Consider the following 17,259-nt stretch of genomic DNA (forward strand, 5'->3'; position numbering starts at 1 on the left):
AAAAAAAAAAAAAAAAATACAAGTCCTTTATCAGAAATTTGGCTTGCAAATATTTTGCCAAGTCTTTTTAGTCTGTTAATATTTTCTATTAAAGAGAAGTTCTTACTTAATTTTGATAAAATCCATTTTTTTCCTTTTACAAATTGTGCTTTTGGGTATTATAGCTAAGAAATTTTTCACCTAACCCCAGGACACAAAGATTTCCTCCTGTGTTTCTTTCTAGAAGTTTTGTACTTTTAGAAATGTTATATTTTTTATATACATATATATATATATAAAAAAATAGAGATGGGGTCTCGCTCCCTCACCAGACTGGAGTACAGAAGTGGGAGCACAGTTCACTGCAGCCCCCATCTCCTGGCCTCAAGTGATCCTCCTACCACAGTCGCCTAAAGTGCTGGGATTACAGACATGAGCCACCACCACACAGGGCCACAAAAGTGTTATTTAGTTCCAAATAATTAGGGATTTTTCCAGAAGCTTTCTGTTACTGACTTCTAATTTAACCTCAGTGCGGGCAGGGAATCGAGTTTTTATGAAGTGAATCTTCTGAAATTTATTGAAACTTGTTTCATTGTCCAGAATATAGTCTGTCACAGTAAATATTTCTTGTGCTCTTGAAAACAATGTATATTCTTCTACTATTATGGGTGGATTATCTTGTAAGAGTTAGATCAAGTTAGTTGATAGTGTTGTTTAGGTATTCTATATCGTTACTTATTTTCTGTCTACTTGCTGTATTATTGAGAAAGGGATTGTGGAATCTCTGGCTGTATTTGTGGATTTGTCTATTTCTCTTTTCCTTTTCATCAATCTTGTTTTATGTATTTTGAAACACTGTTATTAGGTACAAAAACATTAGGATTTGTATGTCCTATTTATGAAGGGAACAGTTCATCATTATGAAACTACTATATTTATCTCTGGTAATTTTTTTATCTGTACCTATTCTGTCTAATAATATAGCCACTCTGGATTCCTTTTGATAAGCATTAATATGATAGTTTTTTTCCATCTGTTTAGTTTTAACATTTTGGATCTTTCCATTAAAATCGAGTTTCCTGTACGGAGAATATACTTGAATCTTGCTTTTTATCTAATTTAGCAGTCTCTGTTTTTTAGTTGTGGTGTTTAAGCCAGAGATCAACAAACAACTATCTATAGGCTGAATCCAGCATGTAGCTTGTTTCTGTATGACTTGTGAGGTAAGAATAGTTTTTAAATTTTTAAAGGGTTGAAAAAAATCAAAAAGAAGCTAACCTAAAAAGCTTAACATATTTACTGTCTGGCCCTTTATGGAAAAAGTTTGCCAAATGCTGATTTAGACTATTTATATTTAATGTATGATTGATATGTCTGTGTTTAACCAGTAACACAAGAAAGAAAACTATTTTTCTTTTTGTCTCATTTGTTCCATTTTTCCCCTTTTTTCCTTTTTTGCTGCCTTCTTTTGGATTATTCTCTATTTCTTTATATCTCCTTGGCTAGTTTATTGGCTATAACTCTATATTGTGAAATTTTAGTGGTTGCTTTAGGATATGTAGTGTAAATTTTTTAACTGACCACAGTCTACCACTTCATATAGTCTAAGAGCCTTACAACAATAGACTTCCATTTCTGGCCTTCGGTCCTTTGTGCTATTGTCATACATTTTACCTATGCCTATATGATAAGCCACCCAGCACATTGTTATAATTTTTGCTTTAATTAGTTAATTATCTTTTTAAATATTTGAAATTAAAAGTAAAGATTTTGTAACTACTATATAGTTCCCATTTCTGATGTTCATCATTCTTTTGTGTAGATTCAAGTTTCCTTCTGATGTCCTTTTTCTTCTGCTTGAAGAACTTTCTTCAGTGAAAATCTGTGATGAGTTCTCTCAGCTTGTATATGACTGAAAACATTTTTATTTCTTCTTCATTTTTCAGATAGTTTTGCTGGGTATGGAGTTCTAGGTTGACAGGGCTTTTCCTACCCCCAGTATTTTAAAGATGTTACTCTATTGTCTTCTAGTTTGCATTGCTTCCAACATGAAATCATCTATAATCCTTATTTTTATTCATTTGTACATAATATTTCTTTTTTCTCTCTCCTTGCTTTTAAGAAATTTTCTCTTTATCACTGGTTTTCAGCAGTTCACTATTATAATCTATGTCACGTTTCTTGTGTTTGGGGTCCTTTGGGCTTCTTGGATCTATGGGTTTATAGTTTCATCAAATTTCAAAAATTTTTGGTTTGTTTTTTCAAATTTTTTTGCCTCACAATCCCTTCTTCCTTTTGAGTACTCTGATTATATGAGTTAGCAGCTTGATGTTGTCCACAGTTTACTGATGTGCTCTCTCTTTTTTTTAAGTTTTTTTTCCTCTGTGCTACATTTTGGATGGTTTCTATTGTTATGGTTTTTTTTTTTTAATTCATTAGTCTGTTTTTCTGCAGTGTATAATCTGCTCTTACAACCATCCAGTATATTTTTCATCTCACATATTATAATTTTTATCTCTAAAAACTTGATTTAGATCTTTAATATCTTCTTTGTCTCTATTTAACATGTTTAACATTTTCTCTGGCATCCTGAGTAGAATACAGTTATAACAAATATCTTGATATCCTGCCTGTTCATTCTATCATCTATGCCATTTCTTACTAAGTTCCAATTGATTGATTTTGCTCCCTATTATGAACTGTGTTGTCCTGCTTCTTTGCATAATTAGTGCTATAGAATAAATGTTTATGTCCTGCCAAAATTCTTATGTTGAAACCTAATCTCCAAGGTGATGATATTTGGCGTTGGGGCCTTTGGAAGGTGATTAGGTCATGAAGGCAGAGCTTTGCTTTGTAAATGGAATTACTGCCCCTTGTTAAAGACAGTCCAAGAGAGCTCCCTTGTCTCTTCCACCATGGAAAGACACAGCAAGAAGATCATTATCTACAAACCAGGAAATGGGAGTGTAGATTGACTGCAGGGTGCATCCCTCTGTTCTCAGGTGTTGGCAGGCTCTTGTTCATTGCTTTTCTTTTTCAGTGCACTTAGAAAAGCCATATTATGACAGAATCCACATTAGCAAGAAAATGCCATCACTTTGCAAAGTAATCAAGCCTGTTTTTTCTCTGATTTTAAAACCATTCTTTTCAGGTCATTATCCCATTGTTATTTTGACTTTTTCTTTCCTCAATCAAAAAGGGTATTATTTGGCAGCTCTGAAGATCTTGAGGCTTTAGTTATAGAAAAATTAAATGCTTAGCAGTGTTATTTTCTGGTGCCAAAATATTCATTTCTGTGATTAAATGTAGGTAAAATGGGTAAAGAGGCATATTTCTTTTCCATATTGCAAGTAAAGCTTAAGATCCCTTATTCCTGAAAGGGGCAGAGAAGCCTAGTGTAGGGAGAGGAAGTCTACTGATAATCCACAAACCGACTTTAAGAAATCATCTCAACTTTCTTCTTGGTTTGAAGTTATTCAAGAGTCTCTAGCAGAAGTCACTGGGTGAATTTTAACTGTTTCTCTTTGTCACCACTGATGTCATGAATTAGGTGTTGCGTTCTCTTGCTGCTCCTGGCTGGCGATGAGACCCAGGATAAGAGTGGGGCAGGGAGGGTTTCTCGAGCCAGCCTGACCCGGGGAAGTCTCACAGCCCACTAAGGCTATGAGTCAGGCTGATATGAAGTCCCTATCTGTTGTAGAATCCATGGTAGAGAGTGAACTCAGGTTGACTCCACCAGGGAAAATTCCCCATGACACAGGCAGGTCCAACTGAGCTGTCTGCGGTGGAGTCTCCTACTCTTTCTCCTCTCTTTTCATCCACTGAGAAAGCACAACCCAAGCTGCTGCCACGACCAGGCGCTGACCTGCACTCTCACCTGCATAGCACGGCAGCCTCACCGGCCTTCCATGAAGCACAGGGTGCTCCCATATGTGCCCTGCTGCAGTTCCCCTCTACACCTAGGCTCAGTACCCACACACCTGGAAACATGCCGTCGTTCCAGTGTGCAAGGACTGGGCCCCCGAAGGCGCGCTGAGCCGTGACCCCCTCTGTGCTTCCTGAGCTGTCTAAGCCTCTGGGACCTCAGTGCAACTTTGACTGTGGTTTAATCAAACAGGGGGTTCTGTCTGTGTCCAGTGTGAGAGGTGGACTGCTCGTTTCACAGCTGTGGATTTTCCCTTTCTGTCTCCCCAGAAATTGCAGGTGCTGCAGTGTCTGAAATTTCCGGGCCTTTCTCAACAGAGGACATAGCCAGTAACTGTGTCCCCGCTCAGTCTTTGAGCGAACCCATTTTGTGGATCGTGTCCTATGCGCTCATGAGCGTCTGTGGAGCCATCCTCCTTGTCTTAATTGTCCTGCTGCTGCTGCCGTTCCGGTGTCAGCATCGCCCCCGTGACCCTGAGGTCGTCAATGATGAGTCCTCTCTGGTCAGACATCGCTGGAAATGAAGAGCCAGGCCTGACCTCAAGCAACCATGAACTCAGCGATTAAGAAAATCACATTTCAAGGGCAGCAGTCTGGATCGACAGCGGCACTTCCTCCCGTGCCCGCCCGTCTTCAATCTCTGTTCTGCTCCCAGATGCCTTTCAGATTCACTGTCTTTTGATTCTTGATTTTCAAGCTTTCAAATCTTCCCTACATCCAAGAAAAATAATTAAAAAAAAAAAAAAAAAAAAAACTTCATTCTAAACCAAAACAGAGTGGATTGGGCTGCAGGCTCTATGGGGTTGGTTATACCAAACTGTCTACATGTGCCACCAACACAAAACCAAGCCTTGGCTAGTTGTCTTCTGTCTTCAATCTCTGGAAAAATAAGTGCATATAGTTGATAACCCCTCTTAGCTTACAGGAAGCTTTTTGTATTAATCACCTTTGAGGGTATTTTGCGCCAGACCTCAACCTGGGTCAAAGTGGTACAAGAAGGTTTGCAGTATGATGGCAGGAGAAGCAGCCTGGGGCCTGGGGATATAACCATGCTGTACCCTTCAGATCTGGAAACAGAGCCACAGGCCCCTCTTCTGGGTTTGTGCTCTGAATGGGAGCCAGAATTCACTAGGAGGTCATCAACCAATGGTCCTCACCAGCCGCTTCTGAAGATGGAAGGCCTTTTGCCCGCCGAGGTAGAGGGGAAGGAAATCTCCTCTTTTGTACCCAATACCTGTGTTGTATTGTTGGTGCGAAAGTGAAAACACTACCTCTTTTGAGACTTTGCCCAGGGTCCTGTGCCTGGGTGGGGATGCAGGCAGCCTTGACCACGGCTGTTTCCCTCACCCAAAAGAATTATCATCCCAACAGCCAAGACCCGACAGGTGCTGAACTGTGCATCGATCAGGAAGAGTTCTGTCACCAAGCTGGCCACTATCACATATGCTTACTCTTGCTTAAAATTAATAAATCATGTTTTGATGAGAAAAAACTATTCTATTTCACTAGCTTAGTTGTCTCTTTTTCCAAATCTTCTCTGGAAGTAGGTTGGCTATTACCCTGTTGGGAAACAGGGAAATGGCCTGATGCCCATATTTCTGACCAGCTGTCGGGGAAGGAAGATGCAAGATGTGCAGAAGACACGAGGGAACGTCTACTTATCCCCGTGCTTCGAAGGCGTGTGTTTCCCTTTGCAGAACTGGGTAGGCTCAAGCATACCCATCCAATCAGCTTAAATCATTTAGCAGTTGACCTCAGTGCTTCTTCCTTTGGGGGTGTTGAATCTTTGGTAACAGGTGTGCAATGGTACCTTATTTGGGGGCAGTCCCTACTTTCCGTCACTTATTGAGGCCTTTGCCAAAGAAAAGTGGAAGCTGTTTCCTCGACCGAGCCTTATATGACCTGATGTCATTAGGAGAAGAGTTAAAAGACAGTATCCCCTCTCTCCTGATTGTGTGCCAAGTTCAGTGTTCCCTTTGCATTTCTTTTGGGGTGGGTTGGCTGTATTACAGAATTCCACCAAAAGTGCTAAGTATCCCCTCCTGCAGAAGTGTCGGTTGTATTCACAGTAGGCTACGTGTGGATGTTTCAGCCATCTGCTCTGCTCCCTGGGTCCCCGGGTCACCACCATACTGAGAAATATATGACTCTGCCAAAGAGACGTGGAGACCACGTCGGCTTGTCATGGTGTCCTGGAAGACTCTCCAGCAGCCAGAAGAACCTTCTGTGCTGTTCTCGCTAGAGAAGATTTGAGTTGCAGCTTGGAAGGAATATGACGGCATGGAGCGGGAGGAGGGGGCTCTTGTACCAGAGCCTGTTGTCACGCCTGCTCTCAGCTTGTTGAGAACTCATAATCTCAGAATGCATTTCACAGGGAGAGATGTCTGGAAGTCCAATTCTCATCCCATTGGCTTTTTCTGTGGTTGCTGTTTTGTGGGCCACTTTGCACAGGAGTGAAGCCAACACCCTGAGATTGTGCCTTCCCTTTGCTGTGAAAAATTCAAACCCTTGAAATAAAAGGAGGGAATCGCAGGTATGCCCTGATTAGTTTTCCTGCCTATTTCTTCATACAGACATCTTCTGTTTCGTTGTACTGTGTTAGGTTTCAGAGGCGGGGAGCTTCCTACTGCAGCAGATGAACAGGCATAGTTCTCAGAATACAGGAAAGCAACAAGTCAGGTTTCCAGGTGGAGGAGGTGAATGAAGTTTGCCGTCATGCTGTGCATTTCAGGTCAAATTTCTTTATCTTTTCATATCGCATGTCATTGGATGTGACATTTTGATGAAAATACTGAAATTACAAAAGCATAACTTTAGCAACAAGAATGAGATAGACAATTGAATGTGGGACATTTTTCTGGCATGCCTTGCTGCTGAGAATCGGACTTCCAGTCAAAACCCTGTTAGTGACACCCACCTCCTCCGGTTATGCAAATTGATGCTTAGCTTGGCAAGCCTTCAAGGAGGTTTGCTTGGAACAGGAAAGGAATTAGCAACCCTTTGAGGGTGTCATTTTTACCTTGTAATACACTGTGGAAAATTCTGGAAGACAGTCCTTGCCTGAAAAGGTGCAACTTAGCATTAGGTTGTTATCAGAAACCTTGTCAAGTCTGATGGGAAATGGATACTTCTATATAGACAATATTATTTTAAGATGCTGCTTTATTTTCTTGATAACTTCTTTGGAAGTCTGAAATGAAATCCTGCCTTCAGTAACTGAAACCATTTATTAAAAATAGCAAGAAACGAGATGGGAACCAATTCTATTTTTATTCTTGGGAATTTAAAAGAGCCACAAGTGATTGGTGTCAGCTCTCCCAGCATATACTGTACACTACTTTGTATTTCTCCTGAACCAAAACCAAGTACCTAGCACTCAGGAAACAGATGCCCTGTGTGTGACCGTGGGGAATGTTTTTCTACAACAGGTTCCACTTCTGAACACTTGGAAGGACCTTACCCGATTCATGGTGAAATACAGGTTTAGGTTGGAGATAAATTTGGGGTCAGTTACTGTTCAAAATTGTGAAAGTAGTCCCCAGGAAGACAGGATTAATGACTCCACAGTGCTTTGGATAATAGATTTTGAAAAGCAATTGTGAATTGGGGATTCCATCATTTTATTTAAGATGTGAAGAGGGATTTAATTATTTAATATGCCGGGTGCAAACTTGTGAAATTCCTCTTTCCCTGTCCCTGCTTGGTGGAGCTGCCACGTGTGGTTCAGTTCTAAGTTCTGGCCTAATGCCACTCGATATCATTGGGAATAAATCGCTGTCCAACAGTCTGTTCCACAAACAACAGTAATTGAGTTTTACAGACTTTATTCTGATTAGTGGAAATCAAATAATTGAATGGAATCCCCACGTGTTTTCTCTTGCACAAACTTATTAGACTTGATTAGAAAACTGTTTGGAGGAAAAGCTTGCCACTAAGTTTTTGTTGTTGTTGTTGTTGTTTTGAAAAACAACCCAACACCATAAAGTGTAAAATTAGGGGTTTTTGCCAAGAAAGCTATTAGATTTTCTGAAAGCCAAGAAAACTCCACGCCATAGAAGTTATTGTGTATATCTCTAGGGAGTTTTAAGAATTTGACATTTGAACTTTACAGCAGTTTACCAATTAAACAGCAAGCTGGAAAAATACATTTTGAGAGGGGTAGAAAGAATAAGAATATAATTAAAAGTATGCTAACAAAATAAGCAGAACATACTTTTTTAGAAAATGCAGTTTAGGCCAAGCACAGTAGCTCACGCCTGTAATCCCAGCACTTTGGGAGGCCGAGGCAGGTGGATCACCTGAGGTCAGGAGTTTGAGACCAGCCTGGACAACATCGTGAAACCCTATGTCTACTAAAAATACAAAAAATTAGCCAACTGTGGTGGTGCATGTCTGTAATCCCAGCTACTCAGGAGGCTGAGGCAGGAGAATTGCTTGAACCAGAGGGGCAGAGGTTGTAGTGAGCCAAGATTGTGCTACTGCACTTCAGCCTGGGCAACAGAGCGCGACTCCATCTCAAAAAAAAAGAAAGAAAATGCAGTTTCATTCCAGCCATCCTCAGATTTCCCTTCCCGTTAAAGTGGCTGAATTCACTGGAGATGTGATTTATTTTGCAGATCCACCAATTCCAAACCTCAGGAATATTCAAGCGGGAGTCATGTGTCAGTGACAGCTTTGACAGAGGGAGAGACTGGCTGGGTGACCCGGGTGTTGCCCACATGGAGCAAGGACTGGTTCATTCAACAGTTGGAGAGTACAGGATGGCTGGGACCTGGGAAGTTCCAGAATCTGAAAAGAGGGCAGGGCAAGAAGGAGCCAGAAGAGAGGTCCCACCCCTCAGTGGGCAGTGGGGCACAGAGGTCCGCACCAGCCAAGCACCTCCCAGGATGCCATGGGCACCTCATTTCACCCCACGTTTTTGGCACAGTCTGCTTTTTAGGTATTTTCTAAAGGAACTTCTCAGGATTGATTATTTGTCAGAGGAACAATTAGGCCAAGAGAAACTTGCTTGGCAGCCATACGTAAAACACATCTGTCCTAATAAAACTAGAGATGCCTCAAGGCCCAAGCAGGACACAGGCAGGTTCAAGGTCATACACCAGGAAGTTCATAGGGGAGGGTCAAGCGACTGAGGCCAAAGGGGGCTAGTAAAGTGCTCTTTGAGGTCTGAGCATCTGGAAGACTCCTAGCAGCAGTTACCCTGATTGTGTCATTGAGAGGCACAGCAACTGGGCCCTCACCGTTTCCGCCAGCTCTGCTGAGCCAGCTCAGCCCGTGCATTCCAAACATCCGACAGCTTATTTCTCCAGAATGTCTTCTGTCAGAGACTTCCAGAAAAGGAGCTCCCTCCTGTCTCACTGCTGTTAGCATGGGAGCCCTGCTCCCCGGGCTCCATGTCCCCGGAAGGTCCAAGTTGTCCCGCAGCACACCCAGCCCCATTCAGGGTCAGTGCAGGAGGGACCAGGGAATCTGCATTTCAGTAAGCTCCCCAGGTGAGGCTGGAGAGCAGAAACCTTGGCTCTCAGTTGTGAGCAGACTCCCTGGGCTGTTGGTGTCACCCTAGGGGTGGGTGAAGGCTGTTAGCCACATCTGTGGAATGTGGAAATGAGAACAAAGCCCCGCTGCTTAGTGCTGCCAGCAAAACCTCAAGTTGCATCAGTGGCTGAAATCTATCATAGGTGTTGAGGATATGTAACTCCCACCAATAAATACAGTATTTTCTTCCCTGCCCCTGAGCTTCCTCTGGGTTCCTTATCATCAGCTATTACACACAGACTTCCAGTGCTTCTAAACTAAATTGTACTGTGTAACTTTTATATCACACTTGTGTGCTTAAAAAGCACACAGTAGGTAGTGGCTGGGCCAAGAGACATCACAAAGCTTCCTGATAAATTCGAATCCAGCCACAGCAAGAGCAACGTGCGGGTACCTGGTCCCTGATGCTTGGGTGCACTGTTGAGCCTCGGGTACTTCTTGGACACTATTGTGAGAGCAGCCATCCTGGTGTCTCTGCCAGCATCTTGGGAAAGGATGTGATGGTAAAATATCTGTCTCTCCTCTGGGAATCAGGGCAGCCCCAGGAAGTGGGCAGTTCCCTTTACAGATGGATAATTATTTGTGTAAGACCAACCAGATAAAGTCCAGACTGTATAGAACACACGTGTGCCTCACACATAGCCATCTGAGTAAAGTATTTTGCCAATATAGATTTATAATTATAAATGATAGATTTGTAATATAAATTTCAGTGAGCTGGGCACAGCTGTCACTTTAGTGGTATCAATAAAAGACTGGAAAACTTGAGCGTCCTTGGCAACCTAGCCTTTGACATTGATGTTTTTACATAGGATTTTCTTCATTTGGGTTGGAATAAAAATGCATTTTTATTCACAAGGCATGGACAGATAAGAACATCATAAGGAGGGAAGTGTCTCCAAAAGTCAGGACTTATGTTTTTCTGTTGAGTGCTATATGTGGAGGTCATTGCAAATTCCCTGATAGAAGTATGGTTTCGCTTGCTACATTGTACCTATTGAAGTAAAATTTTACACAAGCCTCGCATTTCTAAGGTTAGTGTTCCTGAATGAAATGTTAAGAAAACATTAAAAGGTTATATCTTTTTAAGATGGAGGAAAAAAAGTGAAAAAAGCTAATTAATCTATAATGAAAATTGCACAAAATAACAAAATAACATTTCTTAAGAAATTTAGTACAATTTTGTGTTCTTTGTTGCTAGTAGTATAAAACGAGATTTTTTTTCCCTCATTTTTCTAATTGTAGATGTAATCTCTCACATTTATATCAGTGAGGATTGAAATTCTGTCTAGCAGTTACTAGCACATATGAGAGGGCAGCGAATGAATGAGATTTGTTATGTGCTAATAAAAGCTGAATTTTTATAATCTAAAATGATGTATTTTCTACTATTGCTGTTAATTTGCATTGTTAAAAATTCTTAAAGTTTAACATGTTATGTTCAGTCACTGAAAGCGACCACTCATGTTTTCTTAAAGTTGATGACTTTTCTGTTAGTATTTTGCTTCTGGCAGAAGAGCTGCAAACTGTGTATCCTCAAACAGATGCAAAAAGTAGTGCTTTGCAAAATGTTTGTTTTGTGTTTATCTCAGATTAACATCCTTTAATACATGTTTCTTAAGTGTAACTTGTATTTCTGAAAATGCTTAAAATTATTTTATATTTCCCTTTGGGAATTTTGCTCTATTTCCAGCACGCTGATGTGATTTAAAGATGTAGGAAGACCAAGAGTTGGAGTAAAGGGATATTCATTCCATGTTAAAAGTGGCTTCATAGCTACTGACAAATGTCTGAACTATTGTCGTGCCCTTCAAAACTGGAGTTTTCTAAAATAATCTTATTTTTGTACTTGTATATCCCAATTTAAGATATATGCCATTGAAAGGAAAATAAAACATTTTTGTTTATTTGAATAAATAATACTCCCAACCTATTGCTTTTGGAATTTTTTGTAAATACTTCTCTTGGATCACACTTCTGAAATCACCATAGGTGTCATGTGTGGTGGTCCATTACCTCCACTTTTTCATTGTGGGTTCCTGGGAAATGTCAAGGATAAGATGGAATGGAAGGGAGTGTTCAGGCTCAATCATTAAGATGCAAAACATGCTGAAGGTGGGGAAGGTAACGTGCTTTAGAATCTGGAAACCCTACAGGTGGAGAGAAAATACCTGTAGAGAAGAAACCCAGTAAGCACATTTCAGCGGTCTTAAGGATGGGACAGATGGTTCAGCTCGGTCCTGGGGACTGAGGGTGACCAGGTTGGCAATGCCTGTGTGGTCACTCCCATGATCACCCTGCAGGGAGATGGCATTCTCCCATTTCACAGACGAGAAACCATCTCCAAGTCATCTGCCCAGGAAAACAGCTAAAAAGTGGAGAGGAACCCGACTCGGTTCCCCTCCAACAGCCCAGCTCTTTCTCTGCACTACACTCTTTTGTCCCTCTGCCATCCTGAACCACACTCTCAGAGCCTAATGCATCACTTGTGCTAGAAGAATCCAGTTTAGAGGTCAGTCTCTAGAGAGGGGTGTGCAGCAATCTGGGCACAGCAGAAGTACTTAGTGAATGAAATGAAGATCATCCGTGAGCCATGATCTAGCTGCTACGCCAATCCTTTAAATATACACTCCTTTCAATGACTAGACACTTTTCGTCTGACAATATCCAAATGAGGAGGAAAAAAACGAATCTCCAACTATTAGGAGGTAAAGTGATAGTTACTGGAGAAACAGAATAGGGTATCTGCTTTCTAGTAAGAAGATGATTTATCCTATTTTGCCATCCCTAAGCTGGAGGGGACATAACGGATGGGATTTTCACGAGTCTGTCACTAGGTGGTGCTGTTGTAAAGCGTTGTGGTATGTATAACGTTTGTGCCGCTTTCCCCATTCCGTGTAGGTTTCACAAAGCAGCTTTTTCTCAAGTATGGGTATGTAAGCAGACTACATCCCAGAGCTTTTTCATTCTGTTCTTTATAGAATCGGAAAACTAGGCCAGCTAGAGGTGTAGTCAATCTTAGAGGCAACCCCCAAATACACATTTCCAGCCCTGACCTCTCCCGGGGTTCTTAGACTTGTATCTCCAAGTTCCTCTGTTCAGATTTTTTATCTCTACTGTATCCGTTTGATAAATTATATTTTCTTATGAAATTATTCATCTAAGTTTCCAAATTAAACGTTAAGCAGAAGAGTGTTATGACTTTTTAAATTTCTCCTGTTTTTATGGTTTTTATGGTTTCCCCTGATTTCCTATATTGTATATTTTTATGCACACACACACAGACACACACACAAAGACACACATACTCAAATCCTTAGCTCATGACTTATTTATTTTATTAAGAATTTTTTCCTAAAGGTTTAATTAGTTGTACTATTTACTGCTCTTATTGTTTTTGTTTTTATTACTTTTGCCGTGTTTAGTCTTGATTGATAATTCACTTATTTTCATTCTGTTACATTGGCATAAGTATGGCAATAAATATTCCTCTATGCACTGATGTAATTGTTTTTCAAATATTCTGACATGTCTTTGTTTTCTAAAAATTTTACATTGCTTCTGTTTGTTTTCCCTTTCATCAAAGAGGAGTTTAAGAGACATTTCTGAAATTTTCTAGTGGCAGGTGCTTTTTCTTTTCTGGTAATTTCTACTCGGGTTGCTCTGTGATTATACGTGTGGTCTATAACAGCGGTCCCCAACATTTTTGGCACTGGGGTCTGGTTTAGTGGAAGGCAGTTTTTCCACGGGTGGGGGATAGGGGATAGTTTTGAGAAGAAACTGTTCCACCTCCGATCATCAGGCATTAGTTAGATCCTCATAAGGAGCCTGTAATCTAGATCCCTCGCCTGCGCGGTTCACAACAGGGGTTGCACTCCTATGAGACTCCAATGCTGCCTCTGCAGGTCTGGCAGGAGGCGGAGCTCAAGCGGCAATGCTCCGTCGCTCACCTCCTGCTGTTAGGAACCAGGCTGCTCACCTCCTTCTGTGCACCCTGGTTCCTAGTAGGCCACAGACCGGTACCAGTCCATGGCCCGGAGTTGGGGAACTCTGGTCTGTAACATGTCCAGGATGTGGAACTTGAGATTTTCTTTACGGCTCAGCACAGACCCATTTGTATGTTCTATGGCTGCTTGAAAAGAAGGTGCATTCTTTCCTTCCTGGTAGAGAATTTGAACTATGTCCATTGATGCTATTCTATTATGCTGCATAGCTTTGCCGTATCTTTACTCTTTAATGTGATCTGTCCTGGACTGAGAGAACTGATGCCTACTGCCAATGTGTTTTTATGTGTTTCTGTTGCACTCAGCTAATCTTTGTGTTATAAACATTGCTGCTGTATTGCTTTGTCCAAATGTATTATATGTTATAGACTTAGGAATCTCTCCTTTAAGGCAAAGGGCTTCTCTTTGAAACATTTAATGTCTTTGGTGTGAATTCCTCTTTGACTGGAATGAAGTCCCCTGACCTCACTCTGTGGTTGTTTGCAGTGGCATCCTAGGAAGTACCCATCCCTTTATTTCTTTTCCTATTCATTCTCTCTCTCACCATGGAATGATGGACCGGCTATTCACAGGAGGCTCCACAGGGGCAGAGGGTGTAGGTGGCCTTCCAGGTTCCACCCAACCTTCCAGGCGTCACAATTCCAATAGTCCCCGTGTCTCTACGGCCAGGGAGACAGTCTGTCTTCCGGGAACCCGGAGCATGTGCGTGTACGGTTGTAGAGCCTAACTCTTCTGACTCAGTGTCCACCAACTCCACTGCCCTGCAGCCCCGCTTGCCTGCTTTTCCATTCTCACTGTGAGAAGGAGGGATACGGCCTTGACGCTTCGTGCTGAGCTCCACACTAGGGAATGTTTCTGGTGCCTTCTGAGGCTGGACACTGCCAAACCCTCTGACCACTGGCACCCTGTCTCCTCCTCCCCTCCCGGCGCCCTCCGCCCTGCGCCCTGCGCCAGGGTTGCAGCTCCTGCACATCCTTCACGCTCTGTGCCTCCCTCTACCTCTGAGTTTCACTGGAAATGCAGCCTTTGGGGATCTGTGGTTCGTTTTGTTTTGTTTCATTTTTCTTGTTGTTGTTGTTCTGGGATTTCCAAGAGAAGGGAGAAGTTGTTAATTTATATGTGATGTTTACACTGGAAGTTTTTATTGAATATATTTTGCCCTTCAGTATTTATTGTATGGTTTTTGTATCATTTTCAGTTTTTTTTCCACAGGAATGTTTTAGTTTGGTTATTTAAATGTTTTTAACTTTTTATTGAGACTTGGATAATGATTTATTACAGACACACTCATAGCTGTGTTATTCAAGATGGAAAAAAATTAAGGTGATCTAAGTGTCCAACAGTAAAGAAATCGAGTAATTGTTACACCCATAGGGTGGAATATTCAGTAGCCATTAAAAATAGATTTTAACCATTTTAAGGTCAGGAAATAATATTCTTATTAAAAGAAAGAATAAACTGTCTCTGCAGTGTCATGCACAATTTTAAATGCACACTTCCCATACACACACATACACACACAGAGAGAAAAGAAAAAAGACCGAAGACCAGAAATAAATGTACTGACAAGTTAAAGAAGTGAGCTTAAAAAAAATTACAAGTAATGTAAAATATTCTTGGAAAAAGTCTGTATTTTCTAAAAATATATTATTTTTCCAAACAAAATATAAATCAGCCTATTGTCATCTTCCTGTCCCCACATTTGATCTCGTTCCTCTTCTACTCCCTATCTTGGTGGATGGTGCCCCGGCCCCCACAGCCTGGGCTGGAAGCCTGAATCATTCTTGCCTCCTCTCTTCCCTTCACTCGCCACACCTGACTGGTCATGAATCCTTTTGGTTCTGCCCCCTAAACAGCTCCAATCTTTGTACCTTCGCTGGGATTGTTCTAATGATCTGTCTTCTGAATCTTGAGTTAGTTATTTTCTTATTTATCTACCAGCCTTTATCCTCTCCCACTTTGATACCACTTCTCCATGGGTTGTGCCAGTACCAGCCTAAACACTTCCCATGGCTCCCTGCAGCCTACAGGAGAAAATCCAAACTCAACCACTCAAGACCAGCCCCAGTCTGACTCGAATCTACCTCTCCCACCACACATCTGCTGCACTCCAGTCTCTAGGGACTCTGAATTCTAGCACTGAACCTAGAGTCAAGAATGACCATCAAATTCTGTCAGCACTGGCCACACAACAGACTCTAAGCAACCAGCACAAATCCTGGCCATGCCAGCTGCTGTGGGCAGCCAAATCTTCCCTGCCTAGAACCTAACAGATGCTCAACAGACATGGCTTGAACACATGAGGAATGGAGGGAGGTGATTCAGTCTGATGTCCCTTTCCAGACAGAATGAGTGTTAAGCCATGCCAGGAAAATGATGGTGTCCCAGCTTAGAGTTGTTAAAGAGTAGAAACCCCAGATTCCTGCATGGCTGATGCACAGCAGGTGAGCCCTAAAATTGGGGCTTAGCCCAGGAGGGTTCTTGGCTTCACCCAGGAAAGAACTCAAGGGTGAGCTGATGGTGTTAGGCAGTAGCTGTTATTGAAGTGGCTGTGTTCACAGCAGCAGCAGAGGTACTGCTGTTTGCAGAGCAGGGCTACCCTGTAGGCAGTGTGCCTAGAGTAGCAGCCCAGAGGCAGTTCTGTGGTCATGTTTACCCACTTTTAATTAGATGCAAATTAAAATGTGGATTATGCAAGCATTTCTAAAAATAGTGTGATAACTTCCTGGTCATTAGGTCATGGCCATGGAAAGGGCTGGCATGGCAATGGTAAACCAGGAAACACCATTTAGGTGTTACCCTGGCAATGGTAAACTGACATGGCACTGGTGGGCATGTCTTATGGAGAGAGGCTTTTGCCTCTTTCCTGTTTCAGCTAGTCCTTAATCTAGTCCATCTTGGTTTGGTGGCCAGGCCCTACCTCCCGAGTCAAGTCTCACCTCCTACTGAGAGGTGAAGCCAGCTGGACTTCTGGGTCCGGTAGGGGATTTGGAGAACTTTTCTGTCTAGCTAAAGGTTGTAAATGCACCAATCAGTGCTCTGTGTCTAGCTAAAGGTTTGTAAACGCACCAGTCAGCACTCTGTAAAAATGGACCAACCAGTACTCTCTAAAACGGACCAGTCAGCACTCTGTAAAATGGAGCAATCAACAGGATGTGGGTGGGGCCAAATAAAGGAATAAAAGCAGGCTGCCCAGCCAGCAGTGGCAACCTGCTGGGGTCCTGTGGAAGCTTTGTTGTTTTGCTCTTTGTAATAAATCTTGCTGCTGCTCACTCTTTGGGTCTGCATTACCTTTATGAGCTGTAACAGTCACCGCGAAGGTCTGCACCTTCACTCCTGAAGCCAGTGAGACCATGAACCCACCAGGAGGAACCAACAACTCCAGACTGGACACACCATGTTTAAGAGCTGTAATACTCACTGGGAAGGTCTGCAGCTTCACTCCTGAAGTCAGCAAAACCACAAACCCACCAGAAGGAAGAAACTCCGGACACATCTGAAAATCTGAAGGAACAAACTCCAGACACACCCTCTTTAAGAATTGTAACACTCACCACGAGGGTCTGCGGCTTCATTCTTGAAGTCAGCAAGACCACGAACCCACCAGAAGGAACCAATTCCGGATGCACTACCTCACAGCAACCATTGCAATACCACTTAATATTTTGATTGAGCAGTATCAGGACAGGGCATGCTCCTATGTTATCTCCATACTTGTCTTTGCACTTTGGCTTTTCCCTTTAATCCTTTCAGCAACTTCACTCAGTAGCTAGAACAGATAGTATCATGTGTTTTCTAGAAAACAGAGGCTCTA

The 17,259-nt window shown here is 42.0% G+C and overlaps 1 protein-coding gene across 1 annotated transcript in view; it reads left to right on the top strand.

Moving 5' to 3' along the window:
• Positions 1–5,406, top strand: part of BACE2 (beta-site APP-cleaving enzyme 2) — a 108,688-nt gene extending 103,282 nt beyond the window's left edge. The window contains exon 9 of the mRNA XM_011984181.1: positions 4,177–5,406. Coding sequence (XP_011839571.1) covers positions 4,177–4,430 — 254 coding nt within the window. The 3' untranslated portion in view covers positions 4,431–5,406. The remainder of the gene's footprint in view (positions 1–4,176) is intronic.
• Positions 5,407–17,259: the final 11,853 nt, after the last annotated feature.

This window comes from Mandrillus leucophaeus, unplaced genomic scaffold (genome assembly GCF_000951045.1).
Source record: "Mandrillus leucophaeus isolate KB7577 unplaced genomic scaffold, Mleu.le_1.0 Scaffold262, whole genome shotgun sequence".
Lineage (NCBI taxonomy): Eukaryota > Metazoa > Chordata > Mammalia > Primates > Cercopithecidae > Mandrillus > Mandrillus leucophaeus.